Below are 23570 nucleotides of genomic sequence, written 5' to 3'. Positions count from 1 at the left end.
GACTGTATGTTTAGGCAATGTTAATAATGGATGACGAGCGAGCTTTATTTTGACAGTTTCTCATTCCTTTCCCTCCCCCAGCTCGTCGGAGACGCTCCGGAGAACTCAGGACTTATTTATATTGTTCGGTTGTTTGTTTATAGTCCCAGCATGCACCGCTTCAACCCAGCTCCCTCCCGACGAGGCGACAATCTGGCGCGACGCTGTTCTCCGCGGGTTGCTATGACGCGCGGTCCAACCGGGTCCGTGCACGAGGCAACTGTGCATTACGACCTTTGACCTTTGACCCGTGACAAGCTCATCCTCAGACATCGCCCTTCCCTTTCCCGAGAGTGAGATATCGGCTGCCGACCCAGACGGGACATCCAAACACCATTGTTAATGTTTCTTTATCGTACTCGTGCGCTCAAATTTCTATTTCACCTCAATTTAAACTTTGCAAATTTTAAATGTATCCGCAAATGTCGGCGAGGGCAGAAGCATAGCATCCAAATCCAAGTAGCTACTGTCCCCATGGGCTAATTCCCACAACGTTCCCTCAATGTGCAGCACACATGCAACGGTGCCAGATTTACTGCAGCTGAACGTATGAAAAACATTTTTTTTTTTTTTAAACATGCACACCTGCACTCCGTGGAAACGAGGTTACGACCCCAATTTTCTAAAGGTCATCAAAATATTTCAGGGGGCGAGAAAAATAATAATTCCGAAAAATAAAACATGAATTTTAGTAGACTTTATTATTATTTTTAAAGCGCCCGATTGGCGCCCTTGTCATGGGCCGCAGAAGGATCGGGCGAGAGTGACGGTCACCACCAGCTGCCACGGCGTCCAGCTCGATCAGACCGAAACCGAAAATGAAAGGCCGGGACCGGCCTCGGAGCAGTGGAGGGGACACGCCCGCGAGCAGCGGGCGACACGCCAAGCGCGCACATGCGTCACTCAAACACGCACTGGAGCAGTCGAGGCCGTTAACACTCCCTCAGCCGCCGTCCAACAACGTCACTCCATCTACCTCACAAACGTCACACGCACAGCTCTACCAACTCACCATCACCGCCTCCGTCCAACACACTCACACTCACTCACACGACACCACCGCTCAGCTCACACGCACACCACTCACTCCACACTCACTCACACACCCACTCCCACACCACACGCACACGCACTACGCACTCACCACACCACACCCACCACCTCACACTCTCACCTCACTCCACTCACACTCACACTCCACTCCACACACACACACACTCACCACTCACACACACCCCCACACACACACTCACCACACTCACCACTCACACTCACTCACTCACTCTCACTCTCACTCACTCACTCACTCCACTCTCACTCTCATCACACACACACACGCCACACTCACACACACTCACACACTCACACACTCACACTCACTCACACTCACTCACTCACACACTCTCACACACACACACTCACACACACTCTCACACACTCACACACTCTCACACACACTCACACACTCACCACTCTACACACACACACACACACACACACTCACACACACTCTCACACACTCTCACACACTCTCACACACTCTCACACACACACACACAATGTGTTAATATATTATTTTTTTGGGGGGTAATAAAAGCAAGTTCCCTTGGCGACTAGAGCAACCCTGTCAAAATCCTCGCCGCAAACTGATGGGCCCGTCTCCAATCAAAACAGCGGGTCGGCCATCAAAACCCTGTGGGCTTTTCGGGCGAGGTCAATTTGACCGAGAGCCACTTAGCGAATTGATTTCTTTATTTTACGCCGCCATTCATTACATAATAGCAGGTTCTGCGGAAAAAAGATCTTAATTCCTGGACGAGACCCCTTCGCATCCAGAGACGTAGCCTGTGTGATAGACCAGGTTACACCTTTTCTGAAGCATTAAAACAAAGGAATTTTCTTTCCTTTCAATTACCATTTCATACAAACAAATGGGCATAGAAACAAGTGAGTCCCCTCACCCACGGGAGGAGCCGTGTTATTTCAAAAACCTCAGGGAATACAAAGGACACCTCGGTTCATAACTTCACAGCCTGGCGATTTATTTCTAACGGCTTCGCGGGTCCGTCTTTGTAACAATGAAAACAGCGCTCAAAAGAGGAAGGTGAAGTTTTTAAAAAGGCAGGCAAGGAGAATAAAATACAAACCGGGAGCTCAAAGCCACCAAGGTCTCAGAACCGGGACTAGACTCGGTACAAAGACAACGCGTAAAAAAAACAGGACAAGACGTTGCGTAACCAGGAGCGTAAGAAAGGCGGTGCCAGGAGGGGAGGAGGTTGCCGATTGGACCCCTGGGGGTCGGGGGTTAGAAGCGCGTAGTTTCGCATGCCATTAGAACACTCAGCGGCACGTGACGTTCTCCTAACGTTACTGCAGCGCTGCGTCAGGGTTCCCACACTGCTGCTTTTAGCCACAGGCTCCGGGCAGGGGCCCCCCTGTGGAATCCTCGCCTTGCCCCCTCCGCCGGAAGGCTCCGCCCACTGCGCGCTGGCCAAACTTTCCCAAGACACTTCCATTACAGCTCCCTAAGAGGGGGCCTGTATCACTTTACCCTATGTCCCTTTCACCACATGACCTTCCAGAGTCCTGCGCTGCCACCCCCCTGCCCCCCCCCCCCCCCCCCCACAGCCCCGGACTGCAGCCACCCCCCCCAGGCCTGACGCTAATTGGTGAATCTTCTGAACCATAGCAGGCTACAACAATGAGACACCTGGAGTTCTGTCAAAACAAGTTTCGCTGTGGAAAACGCTCAAGCACCAATACAGTACACGCTCTCTCGACAACTCCCCCCCCCCAGGGGGCAAAAAAAAACCACACGGCAAGGGGTCTAGAGTAGAGGGAGGGGGAGAAAAAATTAGGAAAAATGTCTCGCGGGTCAGTCAGCTGTAGACAAATTAGGGAGTTAAAGATTGCGCTACAAATTTGCCCATTGTGCCACAGCCTGATCGCTCAGGCTTTGACCTTCAGCGCAGCCGACATTCCTGCAATCGACACTCCGTGCATGTCTGCGTGTGCGCACGGGTGTGTACACGCGCGTTCAACCGGTGTGCGTGTGTGTGTGAAGGAGAGCGAGCGCAAGCGAGTGTGTGAGCGTGAATGTATGCACGTGCATGTCATTTAAAAAACGTGTGAACGAATGCATTAACGTAATGGGGTTCATGATCAGAGGGTTGCAGGTTTAAAATTCAGTGGAACTTCACCATATGAAATATTTGTTACTGCAGTATGTGGGGTGGGGGGCTCTCTGGGGTACACACATAATAACAGCAGCACAATGCAGCCCACTCTCAGATGATCTTCAGCTCTCCCTCTCACTCTCTCTCTCTCTCTCTAACACACACACACACACACACACACACACACACACACACACACACACTCATTCGCACAAGCTCACACTCATTCTTATACTACCAGTTTAACACATATCAGAAGTCACAGCAATGTTATGGCCCTCCCCCATAGGGACACTCTATTCAGACACAGCAATCAATCAATCAATCAATCAATCAAATATGTCATCACAGACAGATGTAATAATTATCAGCATTTACTAATGTATCCAGCAGGGGGAGCCATGTTCCCACCCCCTCCTCCCCCATTAAGGCCAATGGGAAATGGATTTGGGGGGGGGGATAACACAGCTGCTGATGCAAGACAGGGGAAAGAATTAGCAATAATACTATTTTATTAGTTACATAATTAATCATATTAAATCATAATCTGTTATAAACGATCATAAGTATCCTAAACACTCCCAAACAGCACTGCAGGACTTTTCACAGAAGAGACATCTAGAGATCTGAAAGGAGGGGGCGGGGCTAAGGGCACTGGGCGGGCTGGCATGCAGGACAGGAAGTGACGGAGGTGTCTGGATGGCTCAGCATCCTTACCCCCTCCTCACACAACAAATTCAGGACTCACACTGCCACGGCGTGCACGCACAGAGCGTGTGCGAGAGGCCGTGTGCGGGCGACACGGAGAGGCACAGAGCGTGTGCGACAGGCCGTGTGCGGGCGACACGGAGAGGCACAGGCGAGCAGGCGCACGTGTGCGCGCGCAGAGCCAGGCCCAATCAGGTTTGACGAGTTTCAGCCGCCAGTCTTCGCGACGGAGCGAAAAAAAAAAAAGCAAGAGGAGCAACTCCAGCCAGTTTCTGACAGTGACGTGAACTGCACTTCACGAAAAGATGGGGGGGGGAGGCGAACTTCGCCGGCGCTCAAAGAAAACAACAATCAATTTATCGGCCGCCAATTAAAACCCGGAGAGAGGGAGCAGAGACAAACGCCACGCGCGACTAATACCCAGCAGGCCCGGGTGTCACTCACGGCACAATGACCCAGGCTTCCAGGGCCGAGACGAAGAGGAGCGAGGTGGGCTAAACGGCCGCGGCTAACTGATCTCCACAGCAATCCGGCTGCCGCGCCAAGGCTAACTATTGTGTCCCCCCTTTTTATTTGCCAATAATGCCGTGTCCCTCGAGGGGGGCCGGAGCTCGATTGAGACGCTCGCTAACTCGCGCCTCAGAGGCTAAACCGGCCGCACAAAAGCAACAGGGGGAGACAAAAAAAAAAAAAAGACAAAACCTTTTAACTGTCTACAGGCTGACTGCGCGGGGCCTTGGATCCTCCTGCTGACAGACAATGAGAAACGCATTAGAATAGAGCGCCTTGTCTCACTGCAAACTTCTCCCTGCCTCACACTCACCCGCCCAAGCACTCAACAGAACGTTCCCACACACGCGCGCACACACACGCACCCGCACACAGACACACACACTCATGAACAGGCACGCACGGACAAGCGCATTCACACACACACGTGCACATAGGTACTGACGCACGCAGACAGGCACACACACACAAACATTCACAGACACACACATACACACAGACATTCACAGACACACACATACACACAGACGCAAACACACAAACAAACATTCACAGGCACACACCACATACACATAGGCACATACACACAAGCACACGCGCACAAATAACCTGGGAGGACGGCACCAGAACAGCAGTTTGGGACAGCGGGCTGGAATCCTCCAGCTGCAGAAAGCACAAACTCACCAACCGACCAAGACAACGATGCCAGTCTGAGGACTGAGACTGTGCTGCGTTCGACTGAGACCACAGACCGAAGCAGCTTCCCACCAACCCTAGTCTACATTGAAAATACTGTTCTACCATTCTGTACCCACAAGCAACACACCAGCTCAACTCCGTAGTTTCATCATGCAATAAAGAGACAAACCTCGGCAAAGCCGCCAAGTAAACCAGGAAGCATACACAGTGCAGGTGTAAACATTGCTCCAGAGACACAAAAACGCATCTCCCTCCAACCCCGTGACCCAGAGCTCTCATCAAAAAACACAACAGCCTCAAAGTTTAAACAGGCAAATAAAACAGAGAAAGACAGAGAGAGAATCCTTCAGATATCTACGAAAACTACAAGCACTACAGCAGAAGGTAGAACATCATCAGCAGCAGGTCTCACATACACACAAGTGCACGCACGCACGCACGCACGCACGCACGCACACACACATGCAGACACACAGCAGCAGTAGCAGGAGAAGGATGTATAGACAACATTGCATGTATATCAGAAATGTTTTTTGTTATTTTTTTTTTTAACCAGCTACAAGATACGTGGAATTTAAATTCTCACCAACTGAAATTGGTGAAGGCTCAGATCTGTCTGTCCAGGGAATTCCAAACAGAGGGGACCCTGAAATGCAAAGACGCACGTCCCGAGTCACATCATTAGAAACGCACACTTCACTTATTTATTTATTTTATTCTGCTAGGGCATGAATGCAATGCATTTAAAAAAAAGAAATCTCACAGTCTTTCTATCTCTCTCTCTCTCACACACACCACACAAGCACACACACACACACACACATTTTCTCTCTCTGTCTGTCTTGCTGTCACTCTCTCTCTCTTTCCCTCTCCCTTTCTATCTCTCTCTCTCTCTCTCTCTCTCTCTCTCACACACAAACACACACATTTTCTCTCTCTGTCTGTCTTGCTGTCATTCTCTCTCTCTTTCCCTCTCTCTCCCTTTCTCCCATCCAGTCCCTCTGCCCCCTTTGTGCCAGGTCTCCACAGCGATGCCAATTAAAAACAAGAGAATGATTCCTGCGTGTTTGGCATCTCTCAGTCACTACGATCAGACCTTTAACTGCGCTCTCCTGCGCACAGGACAGGCTCTCCCTGAAAACACAACACGGTAACACAGTGTGAGGCAGAGCATGCGCGGGGCCAAACCCGCACGCCGCTGTGGAGAAATCACACCGCTGCCAGCGGGAAGAAGAGGAAAGAGGAAAAGGGAAAGGCAGAGAAAGAGAGAGGGAGGAAAGAGAGAAGTGGTGAGACGAAACCTGACGCTACCCCCGGCGACCTTCTATCCTGCCAAACCCAGCGGTGGGAGTTTAACGGGCTTCCTCGCGGCAAATTACACGGCTAAAAAACGTTACTGGTTTCCGCTCTGGGCTGCTAGCGAGCCGTCGTCCTCGGATACGGCGCGACAGGCCGGACGGGCGGAGGAGGGGCGACGCGCGCGTGAGGAGCGCCCCTCGCCCCGCGCTAGTCAAACATTCTCCCACCCCTCCCACGGGCTCGCCCGCCTGCCCTGGTTCACACAGTTACGTAACGGCTACGCTACGGCGATGCACTGCTGACCGGGCTGCCCCCCCCCCCCCCCCGCCCGTCTGCCTGCCCACACGCACCGCTCAGCACCCCTAGTGGCCGGGAGACGTCACTGCGGGAGCTGGCGCAGTGGGTCGGTGAGACGGTCGGTGGACGGGTTAGAGTGAAGGAACGCCTCCCTGGACAGACCTCAGTCGAACATGGCGAAATCCCCTCTCCGGACGTTTTCCCAAATGAACGATTGTAAAACGGACTCGTCTGTCGACTGCTACGAATGCAACGCTGTCAACGCCCGCCAAAGTCCATCTCGCCCCCCCCTGCCCCCCCCAACCCTTCAGTAACCGTTACCTACGCCTCGCCACAACGCCAAATGATGTCATGCGTGCGGTCATTCAGGCGCATCTCGACACCTCTGACACCCTGAAGTGGGGCCTACTGACGCCTCATTGTCCTTCTGCTAAACAAAGGGTGGAGTCTGAGAGCAAGAAGGAGGGAGGGGGAGGGGGATGGGGGGAGAGGGGGAGAGAGAGAGGGGGAGAGAGAGAGAGAGACAGAGAGAGAGAGAGAGAGATAGAGAGAGAGACAGAGAAGAGAGAGACAGAAAGAGAGAGAGAGAGAGAGAGAAAGAGAGAGAGAGAGGCCCCACAGAAACAGTTGGGCTGGTGTCTGGTCAGGGGAGCGGGGCTGAGCGTGCTCATTAGCGGCTGAGGGGCTTCTGTGTGGCGAGGCCTTTGCTGCTCACAGCTATTATCAGAACAGCCCAGGTGCACAGCTCTAAAGGAAACACAAAGCCTAAAGTATGCTCTGTCCTACAAAAAACCAAACAATAATACTAAATATATATATATACATTAAAACGCTGACCCTGACCGTGTTCATCTGCTAGCTACGGCCAGAAGCTGGGAGATTATGGTGCCCATTTCCTACCTGCATCAAACCCCTTTCATCAAACTTTTGTTTCTCCCACTCCCCATTTTTTATTTATTGTTTTAAACTTAGGAGTCGGGAATGCTGTAACTACACCTGCACCACCTGAAGGAGCGCAGCATTACCGAAAAGGTCCCGTAAGCCACACTTTCCCGCTCGCGTTCCTGCTCTCGTAATTAAGACCAACGGTGCTGTACAATGAACTTCTCACTCTCTCTCTCTCTCTCTCTCCGTTTCTCTCCCTCTGTCTCTCCGTTTCCCTCCCTCCCTCGCTCGCTCAGTCGCTCGCGCGCGACCGCCCAGCTCCAGGCAGGAAGTGGTTAACATTCCCCCGTTGCCTGCAGCCCAGTGAATGCCCAAGAAAACAAAGGAGACATTGTCCGGCCAAACAAGACTCCTCGGGAAGGACTTTTTTTTCCTTTTTTTTTTCTTTTTCTGCCCCAGTTCCCAGCATGTCAATTTTAACAACTATCATTAAAACCTGACACACACCAGCACGCTGCCCTGGGCAGGCCGGGAGCGCCAGGTCTCACCCCGCTTATTTACTTTATTTATTTCATTTCGTTTGGTCACCCTGCTGAGGAGCCCTTATCTGGGGTGGGGAGGGGGTGGGGGGGGGGTCAACGGAGGGGGTGGACCCGGTTCAACAGCTGGGTCAGGTTCAATCTCAGGGTTCATCGACGCTCGCCTTAGGAGACGAAGCTTCGCAAAGCCCCGATGTCGGCGGAGACGCGGACCAGCGGTGACGTGTCCGATGCCGCGTTTCCTGCGAGCTGGTGACTGACGGCACGCGTTGGCTCCGCCCATTACGGCGGCTCACGAAGCCTTGTTGCTAAAGGCGTCCGTCAAAGGCAAGGTCAAACCCTCCCTCCTAAACCCACACGACTGGCTGTCGGTCAGACATCCGGATAACTTAAAAACAAGTACCGTGCCTGGTTTACATTTCTTCAAACAAACTGAAAAGAATTAGGATGAAAAATTAACGGTTGGCACGTGTGGGTCGAGGTGGGGGGGTGGGGGGGGGGGGGTGTGATTCACAGATCCAGATCGTTCTCTGTTAGCGCTGAACGCGGTTTGACCAGCCTGCCCACGGAAACCCGTTTTCTGACCCGACCGACTGGCGGTTCTTCCTGACGGGCGACGGCCGTACACCATCGGACGCAGCGGGCGCTGAACGGGCCGGAAATCCCAGATTATCAGACTAATCCCGACCTGCCAAATGCAACCCTTCCCAAATTACCCACCGGCGCCCGCCTTTTCATTAAAAAGCAAAAAAAAAAAACCCCTGGAGAGACCGTCTGCCCCCATAAACAACGGAACCGAGATCGGCTTAGGAAACCTAACGAATCCTGACCCCCGAATCTCGAGGTGAGAAAACGGGGTAGCTGATCCGAGGTTCACGCTTAAAGTAGAGGCGGATGTGTCAATGGGAGCGGGGGGGAGGAGGAGGAGGAGGAGGGGGGCAAAATCTCCAAAATGATTTAGCCCCCTATGGCTTTAAGGAGGGCCCGTTCCCATAATGGCGGGGGGGTGGGGGGGGGGCTCACACCTGCTCGTCGCGCGAGCGTGCAGGAATGCGGCGGGCGGCTCTATGCGCGGGGTCGCTCTCTCTGAATGGCGGAAGCGACGGCGTCGTGCTGCTTCACGTCAAAACCTGTCACTTCACTCAGGGGAGGTCGTCCCCGCCCCCGCCCGCTCCCATTGGCCGAGGAAGGGGCCTGAATGCTCCCGCGGGACCGGCGAGTTCACTCTCCTTTCACATTGTCCCCGAGCTTTCTTTCCTTTCCTTTCTCTGCCCCTTTTTCTCTTTCTCACTTTTTCTTAATGGGAAAAAAAAATATCTGACAAACAATAAAATCAAAAACAAGATTCTTAAAAAAAATGTTTTTCTCTTTTTTTTTTTTTACAAATTAACACTAGAATAAAACTGGCACAAAACTGAAACTGGTTCAGCAGTTTCAAAACATTTAATTGAATTGCATATAATCTTAATTTACCTTGAAATATTATTATTATTATTATTATGATGATGACGATGATGATGATGATGAGACCATGATGAGCAGGACACTGAACACACTGAGCCCGTGTGAGGCAGACGGTGTGCCCAGTCTTATTATTATTATTATTATTATGATGATGATGACGATGATGATGAGGAGCAGGACACTGAGCGCAGTGAGCCCGTGTGAGGCAGACGGTGTGCCCAGTCTGACGCGCAGAGGTGCGTTTCGCTCCGGCTCTCTGAGGCGGGTGGAGGGAGACGCCTAAGGGGCGGAGCTCCGCGTAAGGGGCGGAGCTCCGCCTACGCGGCGGCCGATGACACGGTCGCTTCGGGACCCGCGCGCAGGGTGCAGGGTGCAGGTGCAGGGGACCCGGGGCGTGGTCAGGAGGGAGCAGCGTGCCCTGGGAGGGAGCGGTCGAATTAGGGCCCGAACCCCTTTACTGCCGATTCTACCTTCAAAGCCACACCTGACCGTCTGCTCTGGCCTCCATAATCCTGTTAGCTCCCTCTCTCTCTCTCTCCTTTTCCTTCTCACCCAATCTGCTCTCTCACTCTCTCTATCTCTCTCGCTCCAACCACCTTCCCTCTCTCTCTCTCTCTCTCTCTCACCTTCCCTCTCTTTCTCTCTCTCTGCATCTCTCTCCCTCTCTCTCTCTCCCTCTGTCTCTCTCTCCCTCTCTCTCTCTCTCTGCATCTCTCTCCCTTTATTAAGAGACACTTGAACTTCGGATCCTGCTCCTTATCTCCCTGGGCTATCTGCGGTGTCTTATCTCGCCGGTTCAGACGCACATTCTTCACTCGAAAGGTCACCGTGTCCCATTTCTCGCCATCCGAAAGAAAAACAGAAAAAAAAGGGCTACTGTTTACACTGGAGTTTATTAACAGACAGGAGGAACATTATTAACAGGAGGAACATGCTGGGGGTGGGGTAATAAACAGGGGGCATTATCTGACTGCAGAGCAGGGTCGTCCCCTGGGGTAATTGGGGGAACCTTGCAAAATAACACAAATGACCCCCCCCTGCATACAACTCCCGAGCCCACAATTTCCCTCTCGCACTGCGAGGCCAGACAAATCGCTGGAAAGGTGCGAAGGTCCACACGGCATGATGCAAACGGCTGCAACGCCCAATCAAACAGGCGTAAACTCTCCAAGAAAGAGACAACAGGCGATGCACTTCACGTTTGATTCCGTAACATGAATGAGCTCGCGACCTGTTGCAACCCCCAGACCCCCCTCCCCCCACCCCACCCCCCCCACACTCCCCAATGTTTTTCACGGTGTTACAAATGCAGGCCTGTCCGAAACGAACCCGCCAAACTGTGGCAAACGGGGCCGCTTCGCGAACTTTAACGAGCGGCACTTCCACACGTACGTCGGGACTAAGGCGCGTCTTCCAAAACGCCCAGTCAACCGGGGGCAACTTCCAACGCCCGTCTTACAAAACGCCCCTTCCTGAGCAGCAATAAAAGAGCGACCTTGATAAGCGTTTATAACGCCCAACTCTCGAGCAGGATGAAACTTAAATATTTACCTGCCAGTTAACTGCCTCGGGCTTTTATTTCACAGCACCGTGAAAATAACTTTCCTTGCTCGTTCTCTCTCGTCTTAAAATAAGCACGTGGGCTGGCCCCATTAAACCCCCGAGAAGCAGAAAATATACCGGTGCCACCACGTTTCTGCACGGGAAAGACTTCTCCTCTTCCTTTGTCTTTTTTTGTTTATTACCGCACCCGGCAGCACCACTCCGGAGCGCCGTGTAACTTTTGACAAGTTTCCGTTTCAAATGATCCCGGTTTTACCGTCAGGGTTATTTTTAGCGCTGCTCGGATCAAATTGGCAGAAATCCGCGGTTCTTTTGTTTGTCGCTCTCCCCCCCCGGTTTGCCAGATCTGTCTTTATCTGCGGCTCAAGGCAAAGCTCCAAAATGGGACCTTGTCATACAGATGCAAAGCACCTCTAACGTCAGACTTTTAAAAAATAAATAATTGAAAAGGGCTTAAAAAAAACTAACTGCCTGAATTGCTTATGGCTAACTTTTAATTAACTGAATGTAAAAATGAGAATTTATTTATTTTAGAAATTCCAAAAGGCCACTTTCCCCCCCAAAAAGGCATCCTTTGCAGACACGTATGTCTTATTGTTAAGACAGTTTAAGGTGCTACTTTATCCAAATACAACAAAGACTTAAAAAAAGGCAAAGTTAGAACCACAACCTCGATTCTCTCAATTATAACAAACCATCTGCTCTTATTACCACAAAACGCTATAAAGCCAAAAAAACACGGTTCTCTCTTCACTGGCTTTTCCCACACGTAAATGAAATTAATCAAACACAGGCGTAGACTCACACGCGCTATCAATATTGATCTTTCTTTTTTTTTTTGTTTTTTTTTTTGACAGACAGCCACGGTGAAAACATTTTCTCACTGAAAACATCCTGTTCAGTGTCTCGAGACCGCGAGCCAGTCAGCTTTTCCTCTATGGATTCATTTTTGCTTTTTTTTTTTGTTCATTAAAACTGCGAAGCGAAGCAGCCCCAGCGTAACCCGGCCCGAGTCACGCTCATAAAACCAGAATAAACATTCCAGAGAGCAGCAGGTCATCTTTATAAGCGGGGCTGGCTCCTAAGTTTGTTCGCCTAATTACCTGGTTCAACAGGTACGCGGCGTCCCCGCGCCTCCCAGCTTCTTGTTAAAGGTAGGCGTTCGTGGAAGCAGGACCAGAATGCACCGGGGCTTCCGTCTAGAGGCAGACTCGAGCCTACGCTGCGCCGAAAGTGCGCTGCTTCTATTTTCCGCGCATGGGAGGGGAGGGGAGGGGGGGGCAGCTTGTTTAAAGCAGCAGTGGCATTTTCCCAGAATGCATCAGTTCCACAGCCCAAAAAAAAAAAAAAAAAGCACTTTTACAAAAACTACCGAATTTAGCGAATTATCGACAAATTCAACGCCCGCGTTCCAGTGGACGAAGGAGGGGAACGAGGGCGCTCCTCCAGCGTGACATCATAACATCCGTCCCAGTCTCTCACTCAGAAGCCTGTGTAGGTAGTAACGTAGAAGGGTGCAAAAGGAACAGACAGAAGTAGTCTAAAAAAAGGTAAACATAATGACTAGCGGGTGTTACTTACAACAATGTGTGCCGGCGATGGAGAGCGAGCGTCTTTGAGGGCCTGTCTGCTCTGTAGGCTTCCTGTTTGAACATCTAGTAAGGGCCATTTCATCTGCAGGTACTGAGTGGCAGAAAGAAACAAAAAAACGGAGAAACAAAGAATAAGCATGTTAACAATGCAGAAAAGAAAAACAAAACAGAAACAAATGAGCGTTAAAAAAAAAGAAAGCAAATATTTCCCAAAAAATGATCACATGATTTAAAAAAAAAAAGGAATTCAAATGAAGTTCAGGAGGGAAAGGATGGCACATGAGCTGCGATTGAGGAAGTGAGGCTTTTGATGAATCATCACATTTGGAATTGGTTGGAATATATCTATATATATTTTTATTTTTTTAAATCACATATCTCCTAATTCAGCAATATCACTGAATTTGTAGTTGAGGGGGGGGGGGGGGTAATTCTGAATTATTTCAGAGTAATGACACCTCTATTCAGCCAATCCCTCTCATACAATGTCTAATGCTCCTCTGTGCAACACTGTCATAACATTTATTTGCCCAGTTCCACTAAAAAAACGCAATTCCAAAACGTAATTAAACACAAGTGCATCCTAACATGCCGAGACTCTGCTGCCAGCACTAAGGCACTGGGGCTTACACAGACACACACAGATTCATTTTTTAGAAACTAATTAACTAACGAAATTAAATAATCAAGGTGCTGGAGAATTAAGTGGCCACTCTTTCAAATTCCTCTTCCAAGTCCGGTATCTAAAGTGCCCACCCACACAGTCTGCCCCACCTACACTCTGTCTGCCCCACCCACACAGTCTGCCCCGCCCACACTCTGTCTTCCCCACCCACACAGTCTGCCCCGCCCACACTCTGTCTGCCCCGCCCACTCTATTACCAGAGAATTACCAAAGAGGCGTAACAATATGATCCCTCACCAAGCTCAATTTCCTGCCACTCTCCACTTTACAATAAAGACCTTAAACCTCATTATGCCTCATATAGCAGGCAGCCAGCTAATTTCCCAGTACTTCCTTAAATAAAAACATGATCCAGCTGGCCTGCAAAAATTAACCCTTTATGGTGTAAGATCACTAAAATGAGATTAGAGTGTTCTTAACTTGCACATTCAGAAGCAGATGTAACACTGCTGACAGCTGAGAGCAATGGAGTTCTAGAACACTGACATGTGATTCAGAAGAAAAAAAAAATATTCCAAAAAAAAACCTACTCATCTAAAAGTTTGCCTTTCCAGATGTCAGATTTCCTTGCCCCCGAGACACAGAATGACACTTTCCCACAAGTTTGTGTCCCGCATCCTTTAGCCTGCCTAATATTACCATTTTCGTGATAAGACAAACAACCATGAGGCGAGACTGCAAATGCCAGCCCATAAGAAAAGTTTCCGCAGTGCAGTGGTTGCACGAGCGGGTACAAACTTCCATAACCAAACTAACCACCAACCCAAACCTGAAGCTTGAAACCAAACAAAAACCCAAACCCTAATCTCAAAAAACCCCAGCTCTGGCCCTACACCCCTCTTCAGGTTGGTAACAGGAGGGGGTGAATCAGATGGGACACCGATGTCCGTGTATCAGTGTCACCCAGCATCCTCGCCCCCCCCCGGCTCCAACGCATTACACCGCTCAACAAGTGGGCCGCTGAGCTGGCGCCCCCAAGCTAACTCTCGCCTTAATGGCCACACGTTCCCATGCCGATAAGCTATCACCACAGCGAGAGGGAGCATCGCAGCCATCTGAGGTCGCCCTGAAGGCTGGAGAGGGGGCCGGCCCTCCAGAGAGCAGGCCAATGGGAGTGAGCGGGTGGCACTATCCAATGGGAAACCGCGCACCCCAAGAAACAGCCAAGCGAACGCGATGTGGGAAGGGCCTTGCACCGCAGTTCGTACACCCACCCCTCCGGGGAAGCATCATCGCATTAAAAATAAAAGGGAAAAACCTACGTAACCCTATAAGGTGCAAGTGTGATTTGCGATTATAATATTCTTAAAATGAACGTTCTAATGCTGATGTAACAACCAGCGCTGGTAACCGAAAGCAATGGAGTTCTAGAACACTGACTTAGAATTCTGAAGAAAAAAAAAAAAACATTCCAAAAAACCTGTATTGGCAACCCGGTCACCTGCATGCTTTGACAGCACTTCCTGCCCCTGAAAGAGTCTGGGAAAGAGACATGGGGCAGAGGGATGGGGCTGGGGGTTGGGGGGGTCAGAATGATGCGTAGGGGTGGATTTGGGGAGGAGGGGGGGGGGTGGCCTTTGCGACTGTTCTGGCAGCGCGCTGGCTGGAGGAAATGAGGCCGTTGCTCCCACCGCTGAGAGAGCAAAGCGAAAGCAGATGGGCGGCGCGGCGTGCCTGCGGAGAGACGCTGCGCCGGCCGCCCCTAATCCGCCCTCCACCGCTCGCCTCCACGCGGCCCAGCCCAAGCAACTGCCGGCCGCGCACGCTGCTGCCGCGCCCATCGTAGCGCTGCCGCCCCAATCCGCCCTCCACCGCCGGCCTGCCGCGGCAACCGACGCGGCCACGGCCCTCTCTGCCTTTACCCACCGAACAACGCTCGCACGCAACGCCCGGCCTAACGACCCCACACACACAATGCACGCGCGTACGCAAGTGTGTACCTGGGGAGAAAAATAGTATGCGAGCGTCTGAATGTTTCCAGTTTCTGTGTGTGTGTGTGTGCGCATGTGTGTGTCCGCATGGGGGGTGAGGTTGTGTGCAAGACACAGTCATCATCCCCTGTGATTAAGAGGCCAAGAGACAGTCGATGTCTTTCGGTTTCTCTTCTCCAAGAGGTATCCTCCGACCTGCGCTAAATCTTTCCTGCAGTGCTGTGTGCACTTCCGAGTGTAAAACTCTGGCTCAGAGTGTATCAGCAGAACGCATCCTCTTTAGCCACAGCGCTCCACTCACAAGTGCGGGTGGAACAAGCACAGATCCAAAAAAGAGGGGAACTAAAAATAAAAATAAAAAATGTGGAAAATTCCCAAATTTCAAATAACTGCCCCGCAAAGTCGTGGAAGGCCAGTGGGCCAATCGGGCGCGAGCGGCGGGACGGCACCGCTACAGACGGCGGCCGCCGGGCTCCTCGGCGGCGGGCGGGGCTCGCGGAGACCGCGCCTCGTTTCCCGGAGCACACTCCGCACCTCGGCGGCAGGACTCCAGACCTCAAGGCGAGAGGAAGCGGTGTTCGGCTGGCGTGCGCAGGCCTGCGCTTGGGCCCCGCTTTTCTAAAAACATCCCCCGCGGCGACCGAACGACCGCGGCTTCGGCTGCGGCCGAACATCAGCCGGGCCCGGTCTTCTGCCGCGGTTCACGCGGTGAAACCGAAAGGACGGCACAGATCCAGGGTCAGTCAGCACTGCCCCACGTTACAGGCCCAAACAAATGATGCGCGGTAAACGCTGTTCTGAGATCAGGGCCTGCGGGGCAGAATGTATCTGTAATGAAGAGGCTCCGCTTTCCCTTCAACTGCAGGGAAGTGTGTGACAGCCAATAAAACAAGAGGAAGACCTGCCGGGTCTTCTCGACAAACTACTGGGAAAGAAGGAAAAAAAAATGTTTTTACAAACCGGTCGACAGACTAACACACCACTTGCACCACCCCCTATGTGCTGACACCATGGTAACCTTCTTCTGCAGATGGTTGGGGGTGTGGGGCAAGGGGGGGGGGTTATTATCTAACAACATCTGTCAAATGAAATCAGAATGCTGCCTGTTAGGCAGTGACGGTATACTTGGAGAAAGTTAAGTTAAAATTTTAAACCTATACTTTTAGTAAATAAGGCCAGTGCTTTCCGGTCCTCCACTGGTCACTAGACCACCATTGGCAGTGGAGTCTTGGGGCCTTTATAACGAAAGTAGGCCGGGGCTAACACTGAACAACAGCAAGATAAAAAACAAAGCCCTTCAGCTACATTACAGGGGGAAACAACTCATTCTAAACACGCTATCGAAGTTAAACCCCACACCCCGTTCCTTACACCCCACCTGCACATGCCCTACACCACACCTACACGCCGTTAACCCCGCCCAACGCGCCGTGGCTCAGGACCCCGCCCGTGGAGAAGCGGGCCGCGGGCCGCGCGCCTCGCGCAGGAGAGACCGGGGCGTTCCTCTCCGCGCCGCGACCCGCCGTCGCCCTCCGAAGAGCGGAGATAAATTAACCCAGGCGCTCTCCGTATCACGCCGGCGGGAGCCGGGGACAGGATCATGTGTCCCCCCGCCCCCCCTCAGCTGCGTTCAGCGGGTTGGGCCACCTGCCCGCTCGCGGCCATCCCCCGCCGCCAGCCTACCGGCGACCCCTGACCTTTTTGGAACCGTGCGAGCCCTCGGCAGACGGGCCTCACGCGCGGCACTCTCTCTCCCCCCCGCCGTGTGATGTCAGCGCGGCACGCTTCCAAAGTCCAAACAAAACAATCCCGCTTACTTAGAACATGAAAAATAAATGGGGGGAAAAGGAACCGATCTAAATAAATTAATTAGACAAGTTTACTTAGAGAAACTGTCAAAATGGCAAATAGAAAACCTAAAATATAAAATAGCAAACTGTTTTCAGCTGCCAAACGGAAGGTGTGAAATACCTTTGCATGAACAATACAGTGAGTAGTAAAGCACACAGATACTACTGCCAACAATATGGAACACCCTGAACAGCAGCATTCTTACACAGACAAACACAGACAGACAGACAGACACACACAGACACACAACACGCAAAAACCTACTTTCAAGAGTTACATAAACAAACAAAAGGATAAGAGACATGACAGCTCCTACTTAGTATGGCAATACAAACGCATGAATGCCATCAGAAGATCTCCACTATACTCTCCCTCCAATGCCTACCTTTCTACAGCGATTTCCCAGAACGAGCTAAGGCACAATGAGACCGAAGGATCTTGCTGACCACTGTTGTCCCCTCTCATATACCCACTGGATCCCTCATGCCATACCCCACTGGATCCCCCCTGCCATACCCCACTGGATCCCTCATGCCATACCCCACTGGATCCCCCTGCCATACCCTACTGGATCCCTCATGCCATACCCCACTGGATCCCCCTGCCATACCCACTGGATCTCCCATGCCATACCCCACTGGATCCCCCTGCCATACCCCACTGGATCCCCTGCCATACCCCACTGGATCCCCCTGCCATATCCCACTGGATCTCCCATGCCATACCCCACTGGATCCCCTGCCATACCCCACTGGATCCCCCATGCCATATCCCACTGGATCCCCCCTCTATACCCTACTGGATCCCCCTGCCATACCCCACTGGATCCCACTGCCATACCCCACTGGATCCCTGGCCATACCCCACTGGATCCCCCCTGGCCTACCCACTGGATCCCCTCATACCCCACTGGATCCCATGCCAACCCACGGATCCCCCTGCATACCCACTGGATCCCCCTGCCATACCCCACTGGATCCCTGATCTGTACCACATCGGATGTGAGCCCACTGAAAGCTTTTAAAGGCAGTTGTCCCCAAACCTTGACCTGCAAAGCAACCAGGAGATCCACAACAGGCTGGGATTTAAAAAAACAAACTAGGAGCACAAGAGCGAGCCTGAATCTCCTACCACTCCACCCAGACACAGCCCCGCCTCCGCTACTTTTAAAGTGTGCATTTTTTTTAAATATTATTTTTTTGCATTTTATCCAAATTGTAATCCCTCGAGAAACGACAGCTGGCTTCAGCCGCTTGATTTACGTATCGATATCAGCACCTTGGCTTGCGCCTCGCAGAAACTTGCTTGGCGAGTTCCGCAGCGGAGCGCCTGCTCCCGTAAACACGCCAAGCGCTGCCCGCGAAACGGAGGCAGTCAATCTTCTTAGCTCAACTTGGCAGGAATGCATTTCTCCAAACTTAAACAGAAACAGGTTTTTGAGTAAAATGAGGGGGGGGAAAAAAGGTGAATGGGTGAAATCCCCGACCCCGAGCCCACCCCCAGCCCCACCCAGGAAAACACAGCTAGAACCCACTGTGCATTACATTCACTTGGGGAAAAAAAAAAAAAAAAAAAAAAGTTACAGCCACACAACCCCAAAACATTAGGGCACAGCCTCTGGATTCTGGATTCTATACAAAAACAAAAAACATACACCGTTCCGATCTTGAACATTTGCGCCACAGACCGACCCTTTCTCTCTTTTCTCTCCCTTTCTCTCTCTCTCTCCCTTCTCTCTCTCTCTCTCTATCTCTCCTCCTCCTCTCCCTCTCCTCTTCTCTCTCTCTCCCTCCCTCTCTTTTCTCTCTCTCTCTCTTCTCCTCTCTCTCTCTCTCTCTCTCTCTCCTTCTTTCTCTCTCTCTCTCTCTTCCCCCCTCACACTCCCTCTTTCAGAAGCATTGCTCAATGGCAGATGGCGTAATGAGGCGAGTTCACTGCAGGATACCGGCCTGCGGTTTCTGCTGCAGTGGAGTTATTGACTCACCCTCCTCCGGCTCAGCGGACTTAATTGTCAGGTAAAGTGACAAAGCAACAATTATCACCAGTTTTATTTGTTTTGTTATTTTTCGTAATTTTCCAGCTTGGTGGAAAATACGGGTCGGGGGGGGGGGTACAGCAGGGGTGTCTCCGATGGAGGTCGAATCCAGGAAACGAAACGGCGCAGGGAACGCCGGTCGCCGCGCCGGCGCGTCTTTAACCGCAGGGGCGCAGGCCCCAGCCGCAGGGAGCCGCGTGGCCGCAGCCAATAAGGCGGGAGCGTCGACCGAGCTCGCGCTTTTCTTCGCCTTGTTTTGGAGGGTGCGTCCGAACAGGCGCATTTGTTGTGCTCTTTCAAAACGCACGCAAGGGAGCACACTCGCGGTCTCTGGAACTCTTCAGACAGGCGACACACCCCCCCCCCCCCCCCCCCACCCCCCCCACCCCCACCCCCACCCTGTGCCTCCGCCCCTCGCCTCGGGCCCCGCCCTCAGCGGCCCGTCAATCACACTGAAAAGCAGCGGAGAATTACAGTGCGCGGTACGCGCATGTACAGGCAGGCCGAGCGCTCCTCCGCTGGGGCTCCTCCTGCACCAATCCTGCAGGCTGCACTGCGTGACAGTCAGAGAAAGGAACAGGTCTGCACGCCCCCCTCCCCCACCCCCACCCCCACCCCGACCGCACGAACGCACCTGACAACGGACGGGCGGACGACGGGCGCGACGCACGTCGGCCCATGACCCCCTGACCCTCGACCCCTGACCTCTGCCCCATTCAGGCCACGGCTTCTCCCATCTGCAGCCCCGTTGCTCAAGTGCCAACACCCACCATCGCCTGCCAGAAACACCCAGGGGTTTCCCCTCAGTCTAATCCCCCCCCGCGTCCGTGCCAAAGGCCTCACAATGGGAACTGAATGACTCAATTGTCTCTGATGAACTGGAAGGAGGAGGGAGCTAAACCCTTCTAGAAGTGCTGAAATATCTAACGCCTCGCATGAACTATCCAGAGAGAGAAAGAGAGGGAGAGCTTGTTTTTCGTACACTATAATAACAATAATTAATTATTACTATTATTGTAACAAAAACAATAATAGTAATAATAACAATATTTCGTTGTTTTTGCGGTCACCATTATGCTAACATATACACAGCCGCTTTTTCATCTGCATTTGTGTTCAGATATGTTGCTGCATGCTTTGGCATTGACAGATTTCCGGCCAATAAAGCGCTTTTTAATTTGAATTTATGGCAGTGAGAGAGAGGAGAGCGAATGAAAAGAAATCGCCAGAGCAACCCCACACCCAGGGAATGAACCCATCCACATACTTCACATAACACACAAAAAAATCCATTAAATAAATGTACCCAAATCGGCGCTTTAGCAAAACTTTAGTTGGTTATTTTGTTTTCCTCGTCTCGTGAAGCGCTCCTTTGGCCCCTTCCATTGGACGCCGCAGTCTCCAGCGTGACCCTGGCATGTGCGAGCTGTCATCGCAGCGCTAACAAGCCCCCACCAAATCCAGCGGGATCTCCTCGCCACGGCGACCGGCCAGACAGACATCAGAGCGCTTAATGAATCATCGGCAATAACGCTGATACTAACGCCCTCGGAAAAAACGCTACGGATCCAGCGCCGCGTCCCCGGGCCCCCGGCGCTGGCCCCTCCCCTTCCTCCAAAGCACGACGGCAAACTTATAAACGAGTGCGACGGACCAGCTGACACGGACGAGGGGGGGAGGGGGGAGAGGGGCCGGCATCAGATACAGTCTGTGCAGCAGCAGCAGTAATGGGTCTCATTCTCTCTGGCAACCCTTTACCCGGTCAAGGTCAAAAACATGAGCCGTTACTGCTCAGGTCTGGCCTCTGCTTTCCCCTGGATCCCGCGGTCACTTAACCCAAAGGCCCAGCGAACGGGGAAACAGCAAGCGAGGCTCGGCCCGTAGCGAGCCGGGCGGCCAGCAGACGCGCGGCGGGGGGGGGGGGGGCTACGGCGACGCACAGGGGCTCGTGACATTTAAGCTCCCCGGGGCAGGGGAACGGGGACGCGTGGCGACGGCGACACGGCCTCTCTGCCGCGAAGCATTTCAGCAACGTGAGCGATTCCAGAACGACCCGCCTCCCGCTCGGGACAAAATTTACAGCCAGCACATGGAGCTCCCGGAGTCGCCACGGAGACCGAGCTTTCCATTCCAGCCATGCATGGGGGGGAGGGGAGGGGGGCGAACGACACTTGTGGCAGTTATGGCACGAGGGCGAGACAAACGCAACTGGCCTGTTGCCGGGGGGGGGGGGGGGTCAGTACAGGGGGGGTTTGGACAGTACAGGACAGGGCCACAGCTCGCAGACAGAAAACACACTCTTACACTTGGTCACACGGCCTGACCTATTCACAGCACAAAATAACGTTCACACACATTCCAGCAAACGAGCGCAGGCCATTTACATAAGTGTACGTACGTTTCAAACACCAAAAACAAGCTTATCATATGTCACGTGTGTGTGTGTGTATATATATATATATATATATATACACACACACACACACTTGTGCGAGGTATATATATGCATGTGGTATTTACGTGTGTGTGTGCGCTTTATTGCTATGTACATTACTATCTACTAAAGAATAATCCATTTAATTTAGAAGGCAAATAAATGAACGCATACACTTTTGGATTGTTTTCTATATATTAAGCGCTCGCAGTAACGATGCACTAATTGAGAAACGGAAGGGCGAGCGTTCTTCCAGGCGCGGCGAGTAACGTTGTCACGTTGCCGCGGCGTCGGGGCCGGGAGCGCTGCGTGTGCATAAACCCGCCTCCCGCAACTCAAGCGCGGACGCAATCCTGTGTAATAAAAATAACAACGCACTCTAATAGCTTCCGAAGCGGAGGGGCAGCCGTGATTGGGGGGTACTAACGCGGGGGAGACCTCCATATCGAACTACTCGTACGAGGAGGAAGGCAAGATTTCGGGGGTGGGGGGTGGTGGTGAGGGGGGGTGGGGGCGTGGGTGGAGCCAAGAGCCAGAAGTCGGCATAAAACTGAAAGTTAGGGTTACACGAGGGCTCTTCAAATCTGCTTAGTTCTCCTAATACACATTTTATGAGTAAATAAAAAAAAAAAGAATAAAAAAAAAAGGCCCCACCAGCTCTGACAGCCAGAGGCATTTTCGCAAGCAGGAAAATAAAAGTGGAATTGTGGGAAGGCCGGCGGATTGAGTGCCTCGGGGCAGGAGGAGCTCCGCCGGGCCCACGTTTACTCCAAAGCCAGAACCGCGAGGGGCTTCCTGCAGCTGACAGCACAGGGCACAAGGCGCTACCCCTCTCTCTCTCTCCCCCTTTCCCGCTCCCTCGCTCTCTCTCCCTCCCCGAGTTCTCACTGCAAGGTCTCCCTCCTTTTTTTTCCCCCGACTCCACCTTTCCCTCCTTCTAGAAAATTTTTTTTTTTTTCCTTTTTCTTTGTATTTCTGATTTTTTCGCGCTTCCCGGGTATCGATGCGGCTGCAGGCCGGCGCGGTGGGCTGCCTAGCCCGTTAACTTTGGTACACTTTCAGACCCCCGAAACAAAGGAGCGAGGGACGAGGGGGAGGGGGAGGCGAGGCCCGGTAGCGCCACGTTCGTCTCTCTGCCGCCCGCCGCCACCCTGCTGACAACAAGACGGGACACGGAGCGCCGGCCCTGCCGCGTCGGCGGCCGACGGGTTCGCCTCGGCGGCTGTTTGCTTTGCAGGCGGGGTGACGGCACGCTACTCAAACACACAGAGATTACGGAGGCCTTCGGTGCCCTAATGCAACGCTCCTCCAGCCCGCCGCTCGGGGGAAAAGGAAAACAACAGACTGCCTGCGACTTCGCGTTTCAATTTCCCGTCCGTCAGGACAGAACCGAAGAACCGATTCGTTCGGACCTTCAGCACGCGCGGCGCCTCTCAGGACACGCGAAACCAACAGCGCAGCCGACGGCCGGCGCGAAACAAGCGCCGCGAGCAATCGCCGCGTCACGTTATCGGTCTTCCGCGCACTAAGAGGTTTGGCATGTGCCAAAGGTCTCGGAGAACAGGGCCCGGGTGGATAATCAGGCCAGCGTGCGCGCGCAGAAGCAGGACGCGCACAGACGGCAGACGCACCGGGGCGGTGAAACGCGGCCGGGCACGCCCACCGCTCCGCGGGACTCTGCCTGAAACCAAAAGGAAGGCACGCGAACCCGACCACCTCCCGGGCGGGACGCGGGGTCGGGGTCACGAGGTCGCGACCTCTGCCCCCCACACACCCCTCGTTACTACAAGCGCCGGGGCGTCAGGGGGAAGCTGCCGGAGCACCGGCCGGCCGGCCGGCCGTTTGAAACGCGGGCGGAGCGAA

The 23570-nt window shown here is 52.7% G+C and overlaps 1 protein-coding gene across 31 annotated transcripts in view; it reads right to left on the bottom strand.

Annotated features, from left to right (window-relative positions):
• tcf7l2 (transcription factor 7 like 2) overlaps window positions 1-23570 on the bottom strand; it is a 108869-nt gene that overhangs the window by 57608 nt on the left and 27691 nt on the right. For 21 of the 31 annotated variants that reach the window (XM_064321176.1, XM_064321192.1, XM_064321175.1 and 18 more), the window contains exons 4-5: window positions 12761-12862; window positions 5719-5778 (exon numbers count right to left, since the gene is read on the bottom strand). In XM_064321176.1, the coding sequence (XP_064177246.1) occupies window positions 5719-5778; window positions 12761-12862 (162 nt within the window). The remainder of the gene's footprint in view (window positions 1-5718; window positions 5779-12760; window positions 12863-23570) is intronic. The other 10 variants (XM_064321183.1, XM_064321188.1, XM_064321187.1 and 7 more) reach the window with 1 other exon arrangement.

Source organism: Anguilla rostrata, chromosome 2 (genome assembly GCF_018555375.3).
Source record: "Anguilla rostrata isolate EN2019 chromosome 2, ASM1855537v3, whole genome shotgun sequence".
NCBI lineage: Eukaryota > Metazoa > Chordata > Actinopteri > Anguilliformes > Anguillidae > Anguilla > Anguilla rostrata.
This window is presented reverse-complemented; position numbering and strand designations above follow the sequence as displayed.